Source organism: Ambystoma mexicanum, chromosome 2p (genome assembly GCF_040938575.1).
Source record: "Ambystoma mexicanum isolate Mex_15411 chromosome 2p, UKY_AmexF1_1, whole genome shotgun sequence".
In the NCBI taxonomy this organism is placed as follows: domain Eukaryota; kingdom Metazoa; phylum Chordata; class Amphibia; order Caudata; family Ambystomatidae; genus Ambystoma; species Ambystoma mexicanum.
The window spans coordinates 959,749,669-959,769,298 of NC_090923.1; the positions used below are offsets into that span (position 1 = coordinate 959,749,669).

The 19,630-nt window shown below is 44.4% G+C and overlaps 1 protein-coding gene across 1 annotated transcript in view; it reads right to left on the reverse strand.

The window, feature by feature from the left end:
- The window catches only part of ATG2A (autophagy related 2A), a 2,105,371-nt gene that overhangs the window by 1,477,510 nt on the left and 608,231 nt on the right, over nt 1-19,630 (reverse strand). Inside the window, exon 13 of the mRNA XM_069644746.1 lies at nt 7,813-7,911. Coding sequence (XP_069500847.1) covers nt 7,813-7,911 — 99 coding nt within the window. The remainder of the gene's footprint in view (nt 1-7,812; nt 7,912-19,630) is intronic.

Consider the following 19,630-nt stretch of genomic DNA (forward strand, 5'->3'; position numbering starts at 1 on the left):
GGATGATCAGAATCTACTCACAAAATGTAAGGGGGCTGAACTCACCGGTGAAAAGGAGAAAAATGGAGGCTTTGGTGAGAAGGGAAAAGGCGAACATTCTCCTCCTCCAAGAGACACAAAGTCTGCAGACAGAAAGAAAGTACAACTCAGAGGCTATACGATCTGGGCACAGGCGAACGCAGGTGAAAAAAGAGCAGGAGTGCTGATTGCAGCAAAGGTGGGCCTGGTGGCAAACATCTCAGATATTCGAGTGGATAAGGAGGGGAGGTTCGCCTTTGTTAATGTATCAATAGATGGCAGTAGGTTCACCCTAGTGGCAATCTCCTCCCCGAATACGGGACAAGATGGATTCCTTAGAGACACCCTGGCGAAACCTAAGGAATTTGCAAAAGGGGAGATAATACTGGGCGGAGAACTGAACTTGGCATGGCAACCCAATCTGGACAGGAGTGCGGGGCGAACGCAGGGGTATGGGTCCCCATCCAAACAACTCAAACAAAGGATGGAACAAATGGCACTACGGGATGCCTGGAGAGAACTGAAAGGACAAGACAGCGGATTCACGTACTACTCGCACGTGCATAACACGATGTCGAAGATTGACTATTTTTGGGCGTCAGTGGGATTGGTTGGAAAGATCATGGGGGTTGAAAAGGGATCAATAGCTCTATCAGATCACGCCCCACCATGGTTAGATATTCAGACCTCCGGAAGGGGGAGAGGCCTCTGGAGATGGAGAATGCCGCCCGACATCTTAACAGACCAAGTACTGGGGGAGGAACTAAGGAACAAAATTAAGGAATTCTTTGAGTTAAATGACAACAGTGAAGTCCCACTGGGATCTGTATGGGAGGCCTTTAAGGCAGTAACTAGGGGACATATAATAGCGCTAAAGGCCACCAAAGACAAACAACATCAGGAATGGGAAAGAACGCTTGAGAAGAAACTGGCAGAAATTCAAGGGGAGCTCACAATACATCCCACAAGGAGCCTCAAGAAAGCAATGAAACATGTACAGGGACAATTAGAGATGCTCCACAACAAAAAAGCTGAGAAATCACTCCTCTACTTAAAACAACGGTACTACATCAGGGCCAACAAAGCAGACAAATTCCTAGCGAGACAACTCAGGGAAAAGCAGAAAACAAGGACGATACTGAACATCAAAGACGCACAAGGAAAGCCACATACGACCACAAAGGAGATAGGGGAAGCGTTCAAAGCCTACTATCAAGAGTTGTATGCTACAGAGCACCCTGACGAAGTGCTTCAAGACAGGTTTCTACAATCCATCCCCATACCGACTATAGCAGATGAGGACAGGCAGGCCCTGGAATCTAAGATTACAGAAGAGGAAGTTAGTAAGGCAATAAAGAGCCTCCCAACATCAAAGGCACCTGGCCCGGATGGCTTCATGGCCCAGTTTTACAAAAAATACGCAGATACATTAGTCCCTGTCCTGACTAGGCTTCTCAATACATTTAAAAACAGTGGTAACGTAACTCCTTCCATGAATGAAGCGAAAGTCCTCGTGTTCCACAAAATGGGCAAAGACCCGACTCTCCCGGACTCATATCGCCCGATAGCCCTAATAAATCTAGATGCAAAAATCTACATAAAGGTGCTGGCGGCCAGATTGTCGCCTCTCCTCACAACCCTAATAAACACAGATCAAACAGGCTTCATCCCCGGTAGGCAAACACATGACAACTTAAGAAGAGTAACCCATCTGATAGAAAAAATAGGCATCACCCAAACACCGGCAATATTACTCTCCTTGGACGCCGAAAAGGCATTTGACCGCGTCGAGTGGTCTATCCTTTTCAAAACACTGAAGCACATGGGGTTCGGGGATCAGTTTATAAATATGATAAGAGCCAATTACAACTCCCCAGAGGTAAGACTAGCCATAAAAGGAGAAGTCACTGACAGGGTGCGGATCTCGAGGGGTACGAGGCAGGGCTGTCCCCTCTCACCTCTACTATACGCCATATTTTTGGAACCCCTTCTAATCAAGATAAGGGAACTAGTGGAGGTGAGAGGAATATAGATGGCGGCAGGCAACATAAAGTCATAGCATACGCGGACGACATGCTGCTTGCCTTAGAGGACCCCGGGAACTCTTTACTAAGAACCATTGAAACACTCGAGGAATTTGGGGGGATCTCAGGTCTGAAGATCAATAGGAAAAAATCAGAGATTATGCTCCTAGCCGGGAACAGGGAATCAAATGAAGCAGTGGCGGGCCAGCTCAGTCTAAAAATAGCTGAGGAGGGCATCAAATATCTGGGGGTGACACTCACACACAGGGTGGACAAGATGTATAAGAGTAATTACATCCCCCTAATGGCTAGAGTCAAGAAGGATCTAGAAAGATGGTGCCCGCTTAAGATCTCTTGGTTGGGAAGAATTCAATCTGTCAAGATGAACAAACTCCCCAGGGTACTCTACTATTTCCACGCTCTCCCAGTCTCAGTCCCTAACCCCTTTTTCAGAGCTCTATCCAAAACCATATCACAATTTGTGTGGAACAAGAAACCCCCGAGGGTTGCCAGAGCTGTTCTTACGGCACCGATAAAGGCCGGTGGAATATCCCTTCCCCATTTTAAGAAATACTATCAGGCTGCCCAACTATGGGTCCTGAAGGAATGGTTGGGGGAGAACCAACAGACAATCTGGGTAACACAAGATAGGGCGGTCGCTAGGACCCCCCCCCTAGAGGACCTACTGTGGAAGAATAAACAACACAGACACCTGAACCTTCGAGTAAGCGAAGTCATGAGAACTACATTAAATGCCTAGGATATCCAAACCAGAAAGGGAATCATGACCACCCCACTGGCCCCTTTCACACCTATCTGCAGGAATCCACAGTTCCCAGCGGCTTTGAGAAGTGGGAAGCAGCAGGATGTAGGAAAATCGGGGAACTGATCCAAGACAAAGAAATACGAACATTTGCGGAATGTAAAAATATGTGGAAGTTAACAGAAGCAGACAGATATAAATATGAACAGTTAAAGCACTGGCTGTGTACACCAGAGGTTTTCCAGGCGGCCACAAGAGACTTCACACCATTTGAGACATATTTAATAACCAACCCAGGCGACAAAAAGCTGGTGTCTACTCTGTATAGCTTCATCTGCACTCCAGAAGAGGAAATCAAATGGACGTACATGAGACGATGGGAAGCCACACTAGGGGAGGAAATCACCAGGCAGCAATGGGAGGAACTGTGGGCAGGCATCCCCAAACTCACCAGGGCTGTCCAAACCAGAGAAATGTGGTTGAAAATAATTACCCAATGGCACTATACCCCAGAGAGGCTTGGGTCAATGAACCCGGAAGTGTCGAACCAGTGTTGGAGGGGTTGCCAGGAAGTAGGAACCTGGAGGCACATCTGGTGGGAGTGTCAGGGAGTGAAGAGCTTCTGGAAGGAGGTGCAGACGGAAATGACAGAAATATACCCGGAGGCCAGCCAAATGGGGGCGAGGGTATGGTTGTGCGGATTCAAAGACCTCTATACCAAGAAACCTCACAAAGCTCAATGGAGGAGCTTTATGGGCCTGGTCATTGCGGCATGGGCAACAATAGCCCAAAATTGGAAGAAACGAGACCCACCACTGACTTACACATGGCTGCAAAAGGTGTGGTCCCAAATGACCATGGAAAAGATCACGAATCATCTCCAGGTCCAGAACAAATCCTTCATGAGGGAATGGGGATCAGTGTTGGAATACCTGAAATCAGACTATATGGAACATTGGTGTCCACACAACATTAAAATATCGGACATATATAGCATGTGAGAGTTCCCGAACAGGAATACACAGAGGACCCAAACTCTTCTGGGGGGGTGGGAAGGGATGTGGGAGGAATGTTGGGGAGAACACGTGTGTTGATGTTTTATTGCTTGTTGAAAATAATAAAAACATGTTTAAAAAAAAAAAAATTAAAAAGTCCTAAGTCCAGCAAAAGAGCTGGGGGTTCTCTAAGGTGGGAGGAATATAGCACAAAAATGAAAATTCTCCCCAACATGCAGCAATCCCCTCTCCATGAGTCCTATGGGACTCCGTGGAATGGGGATTTACCAGGGGTTTCGCCGCCTGGAATATCTCGTTAATAGTTGGATATAAAGCACCGGAAACGGTTGGGGCAGTTTGCAGGTATCCCGCCGGAATTACTGGTGGGATACCAGCAAACTTGTAATGAGCCCCAAAGACTTTGAAGCAGAACCATTTGTTTTAGCCTGCAAGGCGGAGGAAAGGTACAATGCCTGTGAACAGAACATTTAAGTTCCAGTCTTCCACTGTTCGTGTTTTTAGAGGAAAAGGAGGGCCATAAGGGACTTTCACCACCGGGACAACTGTTATAGGGCAAGGAGCCATTTATGAGGAAGTGGAATGAGCATGGTGAACAGTGGGAGAAAACCAATGACAGAGCTGCATTTGGATCTCTGTAAAAGGCACAAGTCTGTTCAACTTCTATTGGGAGGCCCAGGCCCTTTGTTAAGGACGTGATTAAAAATGCTCTTGCTCTTCCTAAATCAGCAGACAACCGACACCAAGGCACCAAAGAAGCTGGCAATTTCACTTGTACTGCTACTTCCTGTGAAAAACCAGAGGGTGTTTCATTGCCTAGACCCTGGGGATCCCTTACTCAGATGGCCAGGGCTCAACCATCGCTTTTGGAACCAGACCCTGGGGGTGGACAAGTGCGGGAGGGGTCCTCAGGGAGTGGGGGAGAAACGCCTGATGGAGAAACATGGTATCCGCCCATTCCAAATACCCCTGTCCCATCCTATTTTGTAGGATATTCCAACGTCCCAGATCCCCCCTCCCTTTCATACACAAACACTGAACAGAGGAAGAGGAGGTCTGCGGCTAAAAGGAGCACCTCCCATGCAATACATGGGACATGTCCCACTAATAAGATCAGGCAGGGTCAGGCACTATCTCAATTACATACACCTGGTACCTATTAGCTCTCCACACATGGTTAAAAGGTGGAACACTGACACACACTGATCAAGGCGATGCACGAGAAGGAGCAGTTCACCCAGAGCAACAGGCCGAGGAACAGCGAAATCTTGGACACCTCGGCGAGAGATCGTAACCTCCGAAGGGCCTTGAAGGTTGCGCACGGTAGTCCAGCCAGAGAGAAGAGACAAACCTCTTTTGTGTTTCAAGGATACCAGCCACCCTGCAGGTTGAACAGCAGAGTTGGGAAGGTGCAGCGGCAGTTGTGATATCAGCCTTGACTTCCGGATCAAAGCCGCAAAAGACAAAAATGAATTAACACAGCCGGTGAGTTGATGAAAGCAATGAAAGTCTGGTCAGTTTTAAATGAAACTTGACGGCAACAGTATTCAACGAATGAAGGTTGTGCGTGTGCCGATAAGACGCAAGAGAAAGCGAAGCATTGTAAAGAACTGTAAAATAAAGATACAAAGTAACAGAGTGGTCTGGTCTGGAAAAAGAAGATTGCCCAATCGAAAATGTCTCTATGAAATGTCTGATGCCGTGTTAGGTTTGATCCCGGCAGAGGGAAACCTGGATATGAGAGATGTATTTGAACTGTTAGGTTTGATCCTGGCAGAGGGAAAGCTCAAGGTGAGAGATATCTATCAACTTTGAAATAAGTATTGTGCTCGAAACTACGTTTACCAAGAGGCCAAGTGACACTATGAGAAAGAAGGTCGAAGTGGTCATGCCGAGGTAAGAGCAAAAGGCTTGCTGTTTCGAAATTCTTCGACAGCGGAAGGAAAGTGAAAGGTGGCTTCAGCTGACAGAGCGAAACCTATGAAGGTGTGATTGAAGCTGGGGTAAGGGAACTCTACAAGGTTGATTGAAAGGCTTGAGCCCGAATGAGGGTAGCGTAAGGTGAATTAGCAGGTTTGTGGCCTGACCGAGAAGCCTGTGAGAACTTGTGATTAAAGAAGAAACATTGCAGGCCCAAACCCGAATGAGAGACTAGTGACTTTTCGTGGAAGGCCAAGTGGGCCCTGGTCCACGAAACAAAATGCATCCTTGTGTCCGAAACCAGAGTGTGTCGCAAGGTCCAAATGTGCCACCTTACCCCATGTTATAAAACGTGGGGAAGGGAGTTTCCTCAAGCATACTGACCTTTCTTTTGAACAATGATTTTTCTTTTTGCATTACCCATTCCCTTCACACATTTATAGTATTAGAAAGAGGGCAGGCATTAGGTTTATTAGTATAGGCCATTTTATTTTGACTAAGGATTGAATAGGACTGTATTTTACTTTTTGTTTCATGGTTGAGAATACTCCCATCTTAGTTATAGGGAAAGATAGGAATTTTCCAACCCCTTTTAAACCATGAAAAAAGGTTTTGAAACTTGCAGCTCATGTCATTGTCTACTTGTGATAGATACCATGCCTACCTCACATACCAAAAAAATAATATTTTGTAATGCAGCAATAGAAGGGTAAGGTGAACCTATGGAAAGATGAGCTCTTGAAAACCATGATTAATTGTGCAACATTTACTTGCTCACCTGCCTATGTCGGGTCTCAATCATTTCTACAACTTAGCATTTGAAGGGACCCACTTACGGTGGCTACAATCAACTAAACTTAATTCCCAGGGTAGAGTTCAGCTATCAGGCGCAGACCTGGCAAGAGCTAATTAGAAGCCAGACCCCAAGAAAGCCAACACAGCCTTTGTGCTACGGCCCGCTTCATGCAACTAACCACCGCACAAAGTCTAAAGGTCTTTACCAATGTATCTGTGACAAACAACACATCTCAAGGCTGCTGCAATTGTAACAAATTAACAAACCCGTACTGTCCCAGGTGTTCTGATGAATCAAGAAATAAAACGGGCCAGGAAGAAACACGTTGCTCACCAGTCAAAATGTGTGTGCAGTTAGACTTCTGTTTACATGAATGAGTTGAATAAGCCGGCATCTAATTGTTCTTCCAGAGTTTTCACGTGTTTTCAAATGTTTAACACACAGCCATTAACCTAGTTACATTTACCTTCTGTAGAAAGTCAGCCAGCCTCCCACAATGCCCCTTCAAGTAGGTGCAATCTTATACAAACCATGTCAATTTGTATCCGGGTCAAGCTGCAAGCACAATGTGGTGAGACATGCTGCAGCCCTGTAGAAACAGAAGCACTAGAGGAACATGCTATTTTTTTTTTTTTAGTCGAGTTTTATCATTTTTATTTTCACCAATAAAGTTTGCAATACAATCAGAAATAAACAAGCTTCATAAAATTACAAACCTGGTTGATTGAGTCCAAAAGAGAAGAAAAAGAAGAAAAAAATCATCTCATAATGCATAAGACAACATAAATAAGGAGAAAAAGTAGAAGAAGAGTGAAAATTGAAAAGAGACCAGAAAAGGAGAAGAGAATGAAACAGAAGAATATCTAACTGTATCATTTCGTAGTACAACATGCTATTTCTGACATCACACTGTGGCAAGGTAGGTTTCCCATCTTGCCATAGAGTGATGAAACGTTGGCATTTGAAAATGCAAAGCAAGTTGTAAAACTATGGGCAGGGGTCTACTCACACTGAGATTAGCTCACTTCGTAGGTTATGGATGCAGCACATTGTTTAGCTTTTTGGAGACCGGTTAGGGTGCAGCTATCTTAAGACTGTGGTCACTGAATATGCAATACTGTGGTCACGGAATATGCAATGTATGCAAAGTACAGCCTGCTTAGTTCACTGGAGTGTGCTTCAAATATTACTGCTTGCTTTGGGCATTTTTCAATCCACAGTAGGAATGCAGAGTTGTATCTAGTTACCTTATTCAATGAGGATTAGATCAATGCTCACCTTGGACGGAGCTCTCTCTGACTGTTTGTAATGTATACGGGCACACGGCCTGGAGGACGGGTTGTAGTGGAAGGCACTTGTGTTTGCGAAGAACAAAATCTGAAAAAAAAAATAGAAAGCTCTTATGGGCCAGCAATAAGGCTAGAAATGAGTAATATTGAACACTACGAGCTCCGATTTCCTGGCTTCAAGCATTATTCATGTATTCTAACATGGTCGTTTTTCTTGTGGATAAAGTTTAAGGATACTCATGACAGCTATAGAAACATGCATATAAAACAATACTAGTTAACTTTTTAAACTTTACCATGACACAGACAATGGGTTCAGATATCTTGGCGTCAAACATCACTGTCAGAATGGTGGCTAACAAGGAGACAGTAGAGTCCCTTTCACACAGAAGTGAATAGCTCAAATTTTGTTTAAGTACGTTTTTTAAAAAACATTTCTACTGCCTAATTGTTGCTCTTGAACCAGTCCTCTGGATCAGAGCCTTGTGTTTACCACCACCAAAAGCGGAATTTATAGCATTGTTCTAAATAAGTGAACTTGATGGCTTGCTTCTTTTTTTGCATTTTACTGTTTTATATGCACATCTTGATAATCCCTGTACAAATATGTCTCTTAACAGTTTATATATCAAAAGCATTATAGCTTAAAGAAACCACTACCTGCGACTACAGTCCTCCAGGATTGGTATCTTTTAAAAATTTACATTTTGAGTATTCCCCATCGACAGGCCGGAAATCCTCAGTACAAAGCAGTTTGCATGCACATAAACATAAAACTGCCTTTGCTTGCCAAAGAAGCCGCATTCTCTTTAGCCCCGACCACAGAGGGCATTCTGAGGGGTCAGAAATGAGAGCCGGACACAATGTTGTCATGTTTTCACGAGAAAGAAAAAGGGTTGGAAAAATGCCTCTCCGACTCTTTGCTAAAGAGGAGTTTCCCTGCCTATAAACCCCAAATCTAAGGATCTGTCTGTGTCAGAATGTCAATATCTGAAAACCCATCCTTGCGTCCAAAACATCCTATTCTGACCCTCAGACTATAAACAAATGACAATGTTTAAGGATAATGGGCCTCATTACAAGTTTCCGGACCGGCAAGCAAACTACGAGTCTGCTGACGGGTGCCGTTTCGCCCACCAGGTCTGAGCCTGGTGGGCGGAACGGCACCCGCCAGCAGACTTTGACGGAAACACTGGCACTGTTGCGCACAGTGCCGATGATTCCGTCCTCCCCATTGAGTCCTATGGGACTCGAATAGGAATGGGGGGTAACAATTGCCGCCGCCTGACTTACCAGACCGCCGAAGCTTTAATGCCCTGGTTATTGCGCCAAGTCAGGTGGCGGTAATTCATGACGAGTCCAGCGGCAGCCTGCCGGTTTTACCAGCACGGCTGCCACCGGACTCGTAATGAGGCCCAATAATGAGGTCCAATATCTTTAACTGGCCAAAACGTGTTCACAACTGAAATAAGTAGAATTTCAACAACAATGTGCTCCAAGGCAGAAGCCCTTGGTTCCAGAGGGTGGATCCCTTCTCCTGGATTCTCAATTGTAAGAATAATCATTTGTGTAAACTGTTTCTTGGCATCTTGTTTGGACTCACAAGTTTCCCGTTTAGGCAACCAAGTCGTTAACAATCTTTCTTTAAAAACAACTTTCTCTGTGGTCTGGATAGCAATGTCTTTCTTTAACATCAAACTTTCCAGGGTTCAATAAATAAACACCAATCTTTCCTTTACTATTTCTTGGGGCTTGCAAATTGCCTGGTTTACTCTCCTGCCAGGTTTCTTCATGCAATGCCAACTGCCTGGTGTACTCTCCTGCTAGGACTTTCTGCAACTGCAACTGCCTGGTGTACTTGCCTGCCAGGTCTTCACTTCAGAGTTTCACTTGCCTGGTACACTCCCCTGTCAGGACTTTTATATTCATATCAATTGCTTACTGTCTTGCTTGTCAGGATTTCGCATATATATTTCATTTGTCATGTGTTTTTGGTTTACTCTTCTCATTTGTTTTGCTTGCCTAGTGTCTCTGGTTTACCAGGGCTTTTCATATACTTCATTCGCCTGGTGTCTTTGCTTTACCAGGACTTTCTTATATATACTTCACTCGTCTGGTATCTTGCTTAATCAGGACTTCTTCATATATTTTTCTGGCCTGGTATCTTGCTTTACCAGGACTTATTTGATTCTCGGTTTTAGAAATATTGCAGGTATGGCCCTCGGGTTGATATATATATACTAGTGGTAATGTTTCGTTAAGTTTGGCCCACATTTACATTTCAGATATTCACAGTTCATTGGGGTTTGCCTTTCTGCCTTTTGGTATTCAAATAAGCCTTTCGTTATATGCACAAAATTACAATGTTCAAATCGCTGCTGGTGCGGTTGCCTGAACGTCCCGGGGTCCCCACTAGCTTCAGGTAAACTCACTGGCATTCTCCAGCATCTCCAGTCGGGTACGCACTCCTGGCACATGCTGCTGTCACCACCTTTCTAATCTGGTAGCTGTAGATGTACTTCCGGCCTCCCTCACGGCTCCGCAATTATATGTCTGCTTCCCTTTGGGATCCAAAATGGAGAACGCCAGCTTTTCAACTTGCGAAAGACTAGGACCTTCCTCGCGGCTCCCAGTGTCTCCACGGCACTGCAGCCTCTGCTTCGGCATCCCTCTTGTGGCAGTCTCTTCTGCTCTGCCACACCGGTATGTATGATTTGTGAGGTCTTGAACAGGAGCCAACGTCTTCTCCTTCACTGCCTCTCTGAACAGTGCGCTTGTTAGGTTTAAATGTCCTGCGAACAGGTGCTTTAAAAAAACATCTAGACTGCTCATTGTGGTTCAGGTTCTTGGTACATGGTTCAAACTCCTGCATCTTTTGCGTCTCAGTACTTGGAGAGTTAAGTTCCTAGATGTTTTTAAACACGTGCTATTGGAATAGTTCAGTTTACTGGTTTTACAATAAGGAAGAAGAAGGAGTTATGTTGGAGCAGTGTGAGTTAGTGTCATGGTTGTGTGTTTGGCCATAAAAATAAGAAGAGGGTTCACTTCTCCCACCAGTAAGAACACATAGCTGACAGTCCGCCATGAGGGTTTGGGGCATCAGAGGGTCTTCCTCATGGAAAGGGGTCTTGGATATTAGGGGGTCTTCCTCATGGGAAAGTGGGGCGTTTCTGAATCTAGTACAGTGAAATCATGACATCACCCCGGGAGCAGTCTCCTCCCATGTGATTCTCCTTCTTACAACCACCCCCAGGGTCAGAATCAGGTAGCAGCTGCCTTCCCCTGGCCTGGGGAATCTGTTATGACTACAGTGGATTCATCACAGCATCTTCACAATCTGGTAATGAAAGTAAGGACGGCAAGTATTAAAGTGTCTGACTGAAAAGCCGGTTCAAACTTTTGAAGAAAAGGTTTGAATCAGCTTGAGCCTAGTTGAGCCACCATAGATACCACCAGGGCTTTCCCTGCTCAGCGCCTAGATGCCTTCGGGCCATAGTCTGCGCTTTACAAGTACGGTACATTACATTACATAGAGATGCCTTGCGAATCGAACTGAGCCGCATCAGTGAATATCAGATAGGCTCATATCGATTCAACGCAACACGAACCATGGGGTACCAGGGCTCGAATTGAATTAAAACATTTTTTAAATCCAAGTGGATATTAGGAAAGGATTGGGCAGATTCTCAAAACACTGTATGGTGCACATGATCTTGCAAAACCTGCATCCTATTCTCCACGACGTGCACTTTCAGATACCCTTTTTCATCCCTTTAGTGTTAACAAACGAAATGCTCTTTGAAATGCATAGAAAATGGTCACATGCCTGTATCCAGAAAAAAGCATAAGTGACGGGCTAAGCCCTGCCAACACTTCTCGCTCAGGTCTGCCGTGGAGTACCATTGGTGGCCCAGGAAATAAAGTTACTCACAGTAGTGAGTGAAGTAGTCCTAGTCCATAGTTCCCTTTCCTCCATACTGCATGGGTGTCCCTGTACCAGAACCATTTTGCCCCGCAAAACATGAGCTTTTCCCCTTTAAATTTAAAGCATGTGGAGGCGCCACTGTGGGCGTAACCACGTCTTGCTATCCCTGCCACCCAGCGCCTCACCTCAGTCCCCTTTGTAGCATCAGACCCGAGACGGTCTATATTGGCAAACTTTCATTATGGTTGGTGGTGCGTGGGTAGTATGGAGAAAGGGGGCTAGGAGTACTTCAGTCACTATTGTGAGTAACTATTACTCCTACGTCCTGTCCCCTTTCGTCCATACTGCCTAGGTGATTACAGTGCACCATTTAAACTGGGTGGGGTCTGAAATCTAAGTTTTTGGGCGCTGTTAGCAAACAGATTTTTCAGCACCGTCTGACGAGATTGCTGCTTTGTAGCTGGCACTGGTATCTAGGTAATAATGTTTACAGAAGGCAGATTGGGATGTCCAGAATGCAGCTGTGCCGATTACATCCCACGCCATTTGCCTTTGGTATGTCACAGCCGTGGTTATAACCCCTAATGCATGGGTGAGGATTCCCATTAGTGGCGACTTGTTCCGAAGATTATAGGCTTCCGTAATTGCAGTTAAAATCCATGTAGCTATCGAGGCTTTGGAAGCCTGGGACCAGGGAGAGGAGCTTCCGAAAGTGAAACAACAATCATCCGACTTCCTAAACACTTTGATCCTAGTACTTCAGCTTTGTACATCTAGCAATGTAGAACTTTGTCTGCCTCTGATGTGGGCTCTGGAAAAAATGCGGGGAGCACAATTTCCTGATCAAGATGGAAGGAAGAGACCACCTTAGGTAGAAATGCTGTTTGCGTTCGTAGAACCACCTTGTCCTTGTGAAATACTGTGTAGGGGTTCCTTGGCCGAGGGGGCTGGAATTTCACCAATACAAAGTTACTGCTGCTAGAAGGGCCATTTTGCAGGTGATAAACTTAATATAGGAGGATGACAATGGCTCAAAAGGCGTAAAAGCCAGAGCTGCTGGAACCACGTTAAGGTCCCAAACCGGATGAGGTCCGTTTACCAGTGGGTAAATCCTCACTAAACCTTGAACTTGTTTCTTGACCACCGGATTAGCTAACAGTAAATTGTCTGGGTTTCTATAGGTTCTGATAGGGGCAAGGTAAGTACGGCACATATCCACCTGCATATGGCTCTGATTAGCCAGTCATCCAAGTAGGGATATACATTATGTTCCTTCTGTCTAAGGAGGAATGCCATCACAATCTTAATCTTTATGAAAAAATGAGGTGGCAAGTTTAGGCTAAATCGAGGGACATTACTGAAAATGATGGCTCATGACGCTGAAATGTAATATTTGTCTGTGTGGATGCCAAATGGGAACATGCAAATAAGCATCCTACAGGTCCAGTGAGCACATCCATTCTCCCTTGTAGAGAGCCTCAGCAATTTCAGCTGGCATCACCATCTTTAAAGATTGAGGTAAGGCAAATCCAGGATTACTCATAGGCCCGCCTGGTTTGTGTTGTGGATCACAAAGATCATCCAGTAGAAGCACTGGGCCACTGATCGGGAGGGGAACTGGCTTAACAGCCTGGTCCGGCACCAGCTTTATAATTACCGTGAAAAGCGCTGGAGCACCAATCTTGATGAAGGGAGGTGAATATGAGGGTTTGGTGGGAGGGGAAGTCGAAAACCTGTTGAAACTACCGATAGTCATCATGGGTCTTGAAAAAGAGCACACCTCTGACGCACATGTTGAGCCAACCATCCCTCAACCGGGGTATCATGGACCCGGATGCTTTCCTCATTTCTTTTTTTTTATTTAGATGGTTTTACGGAGGAGGGGGCCGAGAATAACCCCTTGTGGCCCGTGTGTTGCTGTTTCCTGCAATGAGTGCTGGGGGATCGCTGCAGTTGCTTGGCCCTCCTTTCCTGGAATACCTTGAACCTCCAAATGTTCGGGGCCTTTAGTCTGGTACGATCTTGCAAGAAACTGGTTAATGCCGTTTTGGATAGTATATGCAGCGATTTAGCCTTTTGGGTACTAGCTTGTTCTTAGTGAGTTCTTCGTAGGTGGAGAAATGAAAGAGCTCTGGGCCCTCAAAGGACAGATCTGAAATTCTGTCTTGGACATCTGATGTCAACCTGGTGGCATGCATCCAGGCTGAGCATCTGGTGTCTATCCACACGCATAGTCATCTGTTTGCAGTATTGACGTGTGCCACTGAGGTTTCTAGTACATCTTGTGCTATGATCTTCGCCTCTTTTTTTTTATTATTATTGTTTTGGTAGTAAATTTACTTTACACCTTTACAAAATTTAATCATCATAAAAATACATTTAAAAACATGTTATGTACATGAGAATAATACAATAATTTTGCATCACCACCACCTAAATTCATTTCCTCTAAATAAAACCTTAAGGCCAAACCATTCAAATATACAAATACACTGTGGACACAACACAAATCACCTGTAATACATCATAACAAAATACCCACCACCTAAAACTCCCATACGCATAATAGCGCAAAGGAAAGAAAAATAAACACAACAGCAACCAAACAAAAAAAGCAAAAACACAAACAAAAACAGAGGAAAGGACATCAATAAAGAAAGGTACAAAACTAGTTATTGCACCCTAACCCCTTATTACCCGTGCGGATAGGCCACACCTATCCTATTAAAAATTGCACAATTCATTGGTAACAGCTGATCTTCGATCATTGAAACAAGTCTAACAGTTGCTAAAATAATGGCATTCGAGGAGCCCTGCATGCATCTGAACCATACTAAATTGGCTTCAAAACTAGAGTAGGAAAAAAACACAGAATCCAAACAGCATAGCCTTTGCTTAGTGAAAAATTCACAGTACATAAAAAGATGTTCAAGAGTTTCATTTTCAAACTTCTTCAGGCAAAATCGACATTCATCCCACCTCGCCAAATCCCTATACCCAGCCCAAAACCGAATACGTGCTCCAGTGTGGATAAGATCCAAACGGAAACGCATATAAATCTGTCTAGCCCTTTTATCAGGAAAACATAGGATATAAGGCAACCTTGGAGTAATTGCATGTCTAAACATGGCATAGGTCGAAAAGGAGGAATAACCCCCAATCTTATCTGAATTCTGTGCCCAAGAGTTGTGAAAGAAGCGAGTTTTAACTTTAATTGGGGTATTCGTCAAATCCATCAGAGTCATATTGAGCGATGTTAGAGTCTCCATTATGACTTCTTTCGCTTCTAAAACCGAAGCCGGGCAATTTTTAACCAACATTGACTGAAAGTCCTCATTTTGGGGGAGGCAGAAGGATTTTACAGAAAGCAATTACCTTCCTCCAAAGATATTTATCAGCTAGAGGATAGAGCCCCAACTCATGTAAAATGATGCAATTTGGTACATAGCCTGGTAGCCCTAAGATTTTCTTCCAAATTTGTCCTTGGATCTGATTTAACAAAGGCCCCAGCTTCACCAGACATATATCGAGCGTATAAAGCAGAATAGGCTCTATTTTCATAGTGTAAAATTGAATAAGAGGCAAAAGAGAAAAACTGCAGTATTTAGCAGAAATTATTCGCATTTGGCCCATAAGTGGGCTAAGCTTCGCGTTCAGCAGAGTCTGCCATCCACCAATTGAATTCCCATTCGACAGGTGATAACCCAGGTAAATAATCGCGTCCTTCCTAAAAATAGGCTGCTGATTGATAGTAAAGGTAAATCTAGGTAATTTTTTTTTTTGCCGTAAAAATCATAATATGTGATTTCACCGGGTTGACGGTCATGTTGTTTTGCAAGCAATATTCATAGAATGTGTTTAATTTGTTCTGAAGACCGAATGGCACTCTGTCGAATAGGATAATATCATCAGCAAATGCCAACCAATGCAGTCGCATAGAGTCCAATATTACCGGAAATGCATTAATATCTTTCCAGAGATTCTCAATATCTGCGAGGTAAAGATTGAATAAAACCGCGGCTAGATTGCAGCCCTGTTTGACACCTATCCTCGTAGGAATATTGGCAGAGAGAAGCCCTTGGGCATTTATCCGAATCTGACATGAGGTATTCGTATGTAAAGCAGCAATTAGAGCCACCAAGGTGGCTGGGATGCCATAAGCCAGCATCTTCTGCCAAAGGCGAGTTCGAAGGACATTATCGAAGGCACACGTGAGATCCACGGCTGCCATATAAATGGTACCCTTTGATTCTCCATGCACAGATCTCCTAAGATGTGCTAAAATTGAGGCATTTAATGGAGTACCCATAGCCCTTCGAAATCCTACCTGAGCTTTGGACAAAATATTAAGGGCCCTTATATGAGTTTCTAAATCAACCAGAATAAGTCGTGTAAACATTTTAGCAGCTGTGTCAATCAAGGCAATGGGTCTAAAGTTCGCAGGATTGCTTAACACACCCTTTTTATGTATGGGAATAATGATGGCTGTTAGCCATGATGCCGGAATACTCCCAGTATGATAAATCAACTGATAACGTGGAAGTAAGTATCTGGCCCAAAAGTGGGGATCGGACTTAAACACACATGGGGGCAACCCATCAGGGCCGGCTGCTTTAGATGGTTTCAATTGCTCAATCGCCCATATAATATCATTTACATCCCAAGGAGTGGGATGTAAACTTTTGGGCCAGATACTAGATGGCACCTAATGCCTTCAGCTATACTGTTGCACTTACTTGAATTCTAGGCGTGACCACAGGTCACTGTACGGCTAAGTGTACCCATAGCCTACTATATTCTGGTCGAGAAGCGATGACCCAAACTTAGACATCACCTTAGGGCATTGTACAGCCAAGTGCCTCCCTAGCTCATTGTATTTTGGTCCTGAAGTACTGACTCCAACCTAGATATTGCCACAGGGCTCTGCATGGCCATTGCATCCAGCACTTCTACAATGTACACTACTAGGAGCCCATTGACCTGTATGACCCGTGTCCTAGCCACTACGCTGCTAATAAGCACATTGGTAAACTATTACCCCTCCACCCCTACAATAGCACTACACCCACTTGGGATCTATGTAGAAAGGCTCCCCATATTAACCATGCAAGAATCACTGGTATCTCTACCGTGCTCAACCCCTATCAGAAATAGCAAACCCTGAGCAAGACTGCCTAAACTGTATGAACCTCTTGCCAGAACACTAGCACCTAGTAACAACAGATCCTGCATTTCACCCGTCACCAATATTAGTAAAACCAAAGGTAACCAAACACAAATAACACAGACTATAGCACTAGCTGACCTACCTTGCCATACTCTTAAAGGAGCTCTAATAAATGCCAGATCCCTGGTAGCACACGCCATTGAGATATCAGAGATCATACAGCTAGAACAACTAGACCTATTAGCAGTCACTGAATCCTGGTTGCACGCTGCGGCAGGTCCGGCACTATCACTAGCTATCCCTAAAGGCTACACTATCTTTAGAGCAGACAGAACTGAGGCACGAGGTGGTGGAATTGCACTTATTGCAAAAGATAACCTACCTATCAGACTTATACCACATCTTGCCACCAACTCATGTGAGAACCTATCAGCCAAACTTAACTTAAATTGTACCCAAACTCTTACAATCCACCTAATATACAGGCCTCCAAACTCCATCGGGACCTTCCAAGATGACTTATCTAATATCATATCAAACAACTTAAAAAACTCTTCCCAAGTAATTTTATTAGGAGACTTTAACTTAGGATATAACGACCTAAAAGACGCACATGCCTCTACTGTGGCAAATATCCTTACAGAACAAGGTCTCACCCAAAAAGTACTGGACCCTACACATTCTAAAGGAAGAACTCTGGATTGGATAGCGGACCATAACTGTAATGTGACCATCTCTTCCAACTCTCCTGTGATATGGTCAGACCACCATCTGATAACCTTTACTATTAACACTGAGAAAACTACTGCACCGCCTTCACTACTAGCTCCATCAGTCCCTACTCGCAATAAAAAAAACATCACCTGCGATAAACTACTCCCCCTCATTTTACCCACCCTTAATGCCCTCCCAGAAAACCTGGGACCAGATGCCCTGATCAAAATCTTCAACAACACCATGACCACCTCCTTGGACACAATCGCGCCACTTAAACTCAGAAAAAGCAAACCTAAGGCGCACCTTAACTCCTGGTACACACCCCACCTAAAAATATTACGTACCAAAAAAAGATCATGCCAATTACTATGGAAAGCTCACCCTTCTGAAGAAAATAAAACCAATCTGCGCGCTATCTCTGCCCTCTACAAGAAAGAAATTCTCTTAGCCAAACGTGAATCCTACAATTCAAGAATAGCCCAAGCTAATTCCAGTACTAAGGAACTCTTTACCATCCTCAAAGAACTTGAAGCACCCATCCCAGTACCGGACAACTGCATTAAGGACAAACCTTGGTGTTCGAATATCCAACAAGCATTGACAGGCAAAGTTGCTACTCTTCAAACAAAAATTAAGAATAAAAAATCTTCACTAACAATAAACTCGCCCAACACTACCATTTCAACCTTGCCCACTATTTCCGATACACTAACACGATTCAAATTCTCAAAAGTTACTATTCTCGAAATAGAAAAGACAATACTCTCACTCAAACCCTCTAACTGTCAAGGTGACCAGTGCCCTGCCCAACTCATAAAAGATGCAGCCAGAGAACTATCACCCTTTATCACCAAATTAATCAACGCATCATTTAGGACCAACAGTATCCCCACTAACCTCAAGGAATCCTGGGTGCTCCCCCTACTAAAGAAACTTACATTAGACCCTCTAATTCCCACAAATTACCGACCCATTACCACGGTACCATTCCTCCTGAAAATCATAGATAAAATAGCCTATCTACAAATCCAAAAACATTTAGAATCTAATCACCTGCTGGGATCTAGACAATCAGGCTTCCGGCCCCAACACGGGACTGAAACTGCGTTAATTGACTTGAAGGCACAGATCGATGACCTCAGGGACAGAGGCGACCTAGCTCTCCTGTTGCTTCTGGACTTATCAGCCGCGTTTGACTTGGTCGATCACCAGGTCTTGTGCAGCCACTTGGACTTGGCAGCACACTTCTCCCCAGAAGCTACAGCCTGGATACAATCCTTCCTTAGTGATCGCACCATGAGAGTATTCTCTCCCATTGCCTCAGCTGACCCCATCTCTATCACGTGTGGTGTTCCCCAGGGTTCATGTGTCTCGCCTACCTTATACAATAGTTTTACTAAGCCCCTTTTCGATGATTTGGATCATCTGGGTATCACCTACACTAACTATGCAGATGATACGCAGATCCTCCTACCTATTACTGGTGATTATGAAAAGGATTTGGCCTTGGTAAACAAGGTTTACCTCATCATCCAGGCATGGATGGCCTCTCATGGACTATGCCTGAATGATGACAAGACAGAGATCATCATCCTGGGCACACAAATATCGTTAAAGAAACTTAGCCCAATTTATTCTTCCTTTAGCGTCGACAATAACATCATTTCAACTGCTAGGGAAGTAAAAACATTGGGCTTTTATTTGGACTCTGCCTTAACGTTTAACAAACAGGTAAATACGTTGTCCTCGGCCACTGCCTATACCTGTAAATTAATCAGAGCGGGCAGAGCCTTCCTCTCTAATGACAGCTGCATCACCCTTGCTAGAGCTCTTATATTATCAAGACTTGATTACTGCAATGCCATGTATATTGGGGCTAGTAAGCAAATAACTAATAAAATCCAACTCCTGCAAAACAACGCCCTTAGAGCCGCGCTCGGAACTTCCAGGAGAGACCATATCTCGGACACCAGAAGAGCCTACAACTGGCTGTCGACA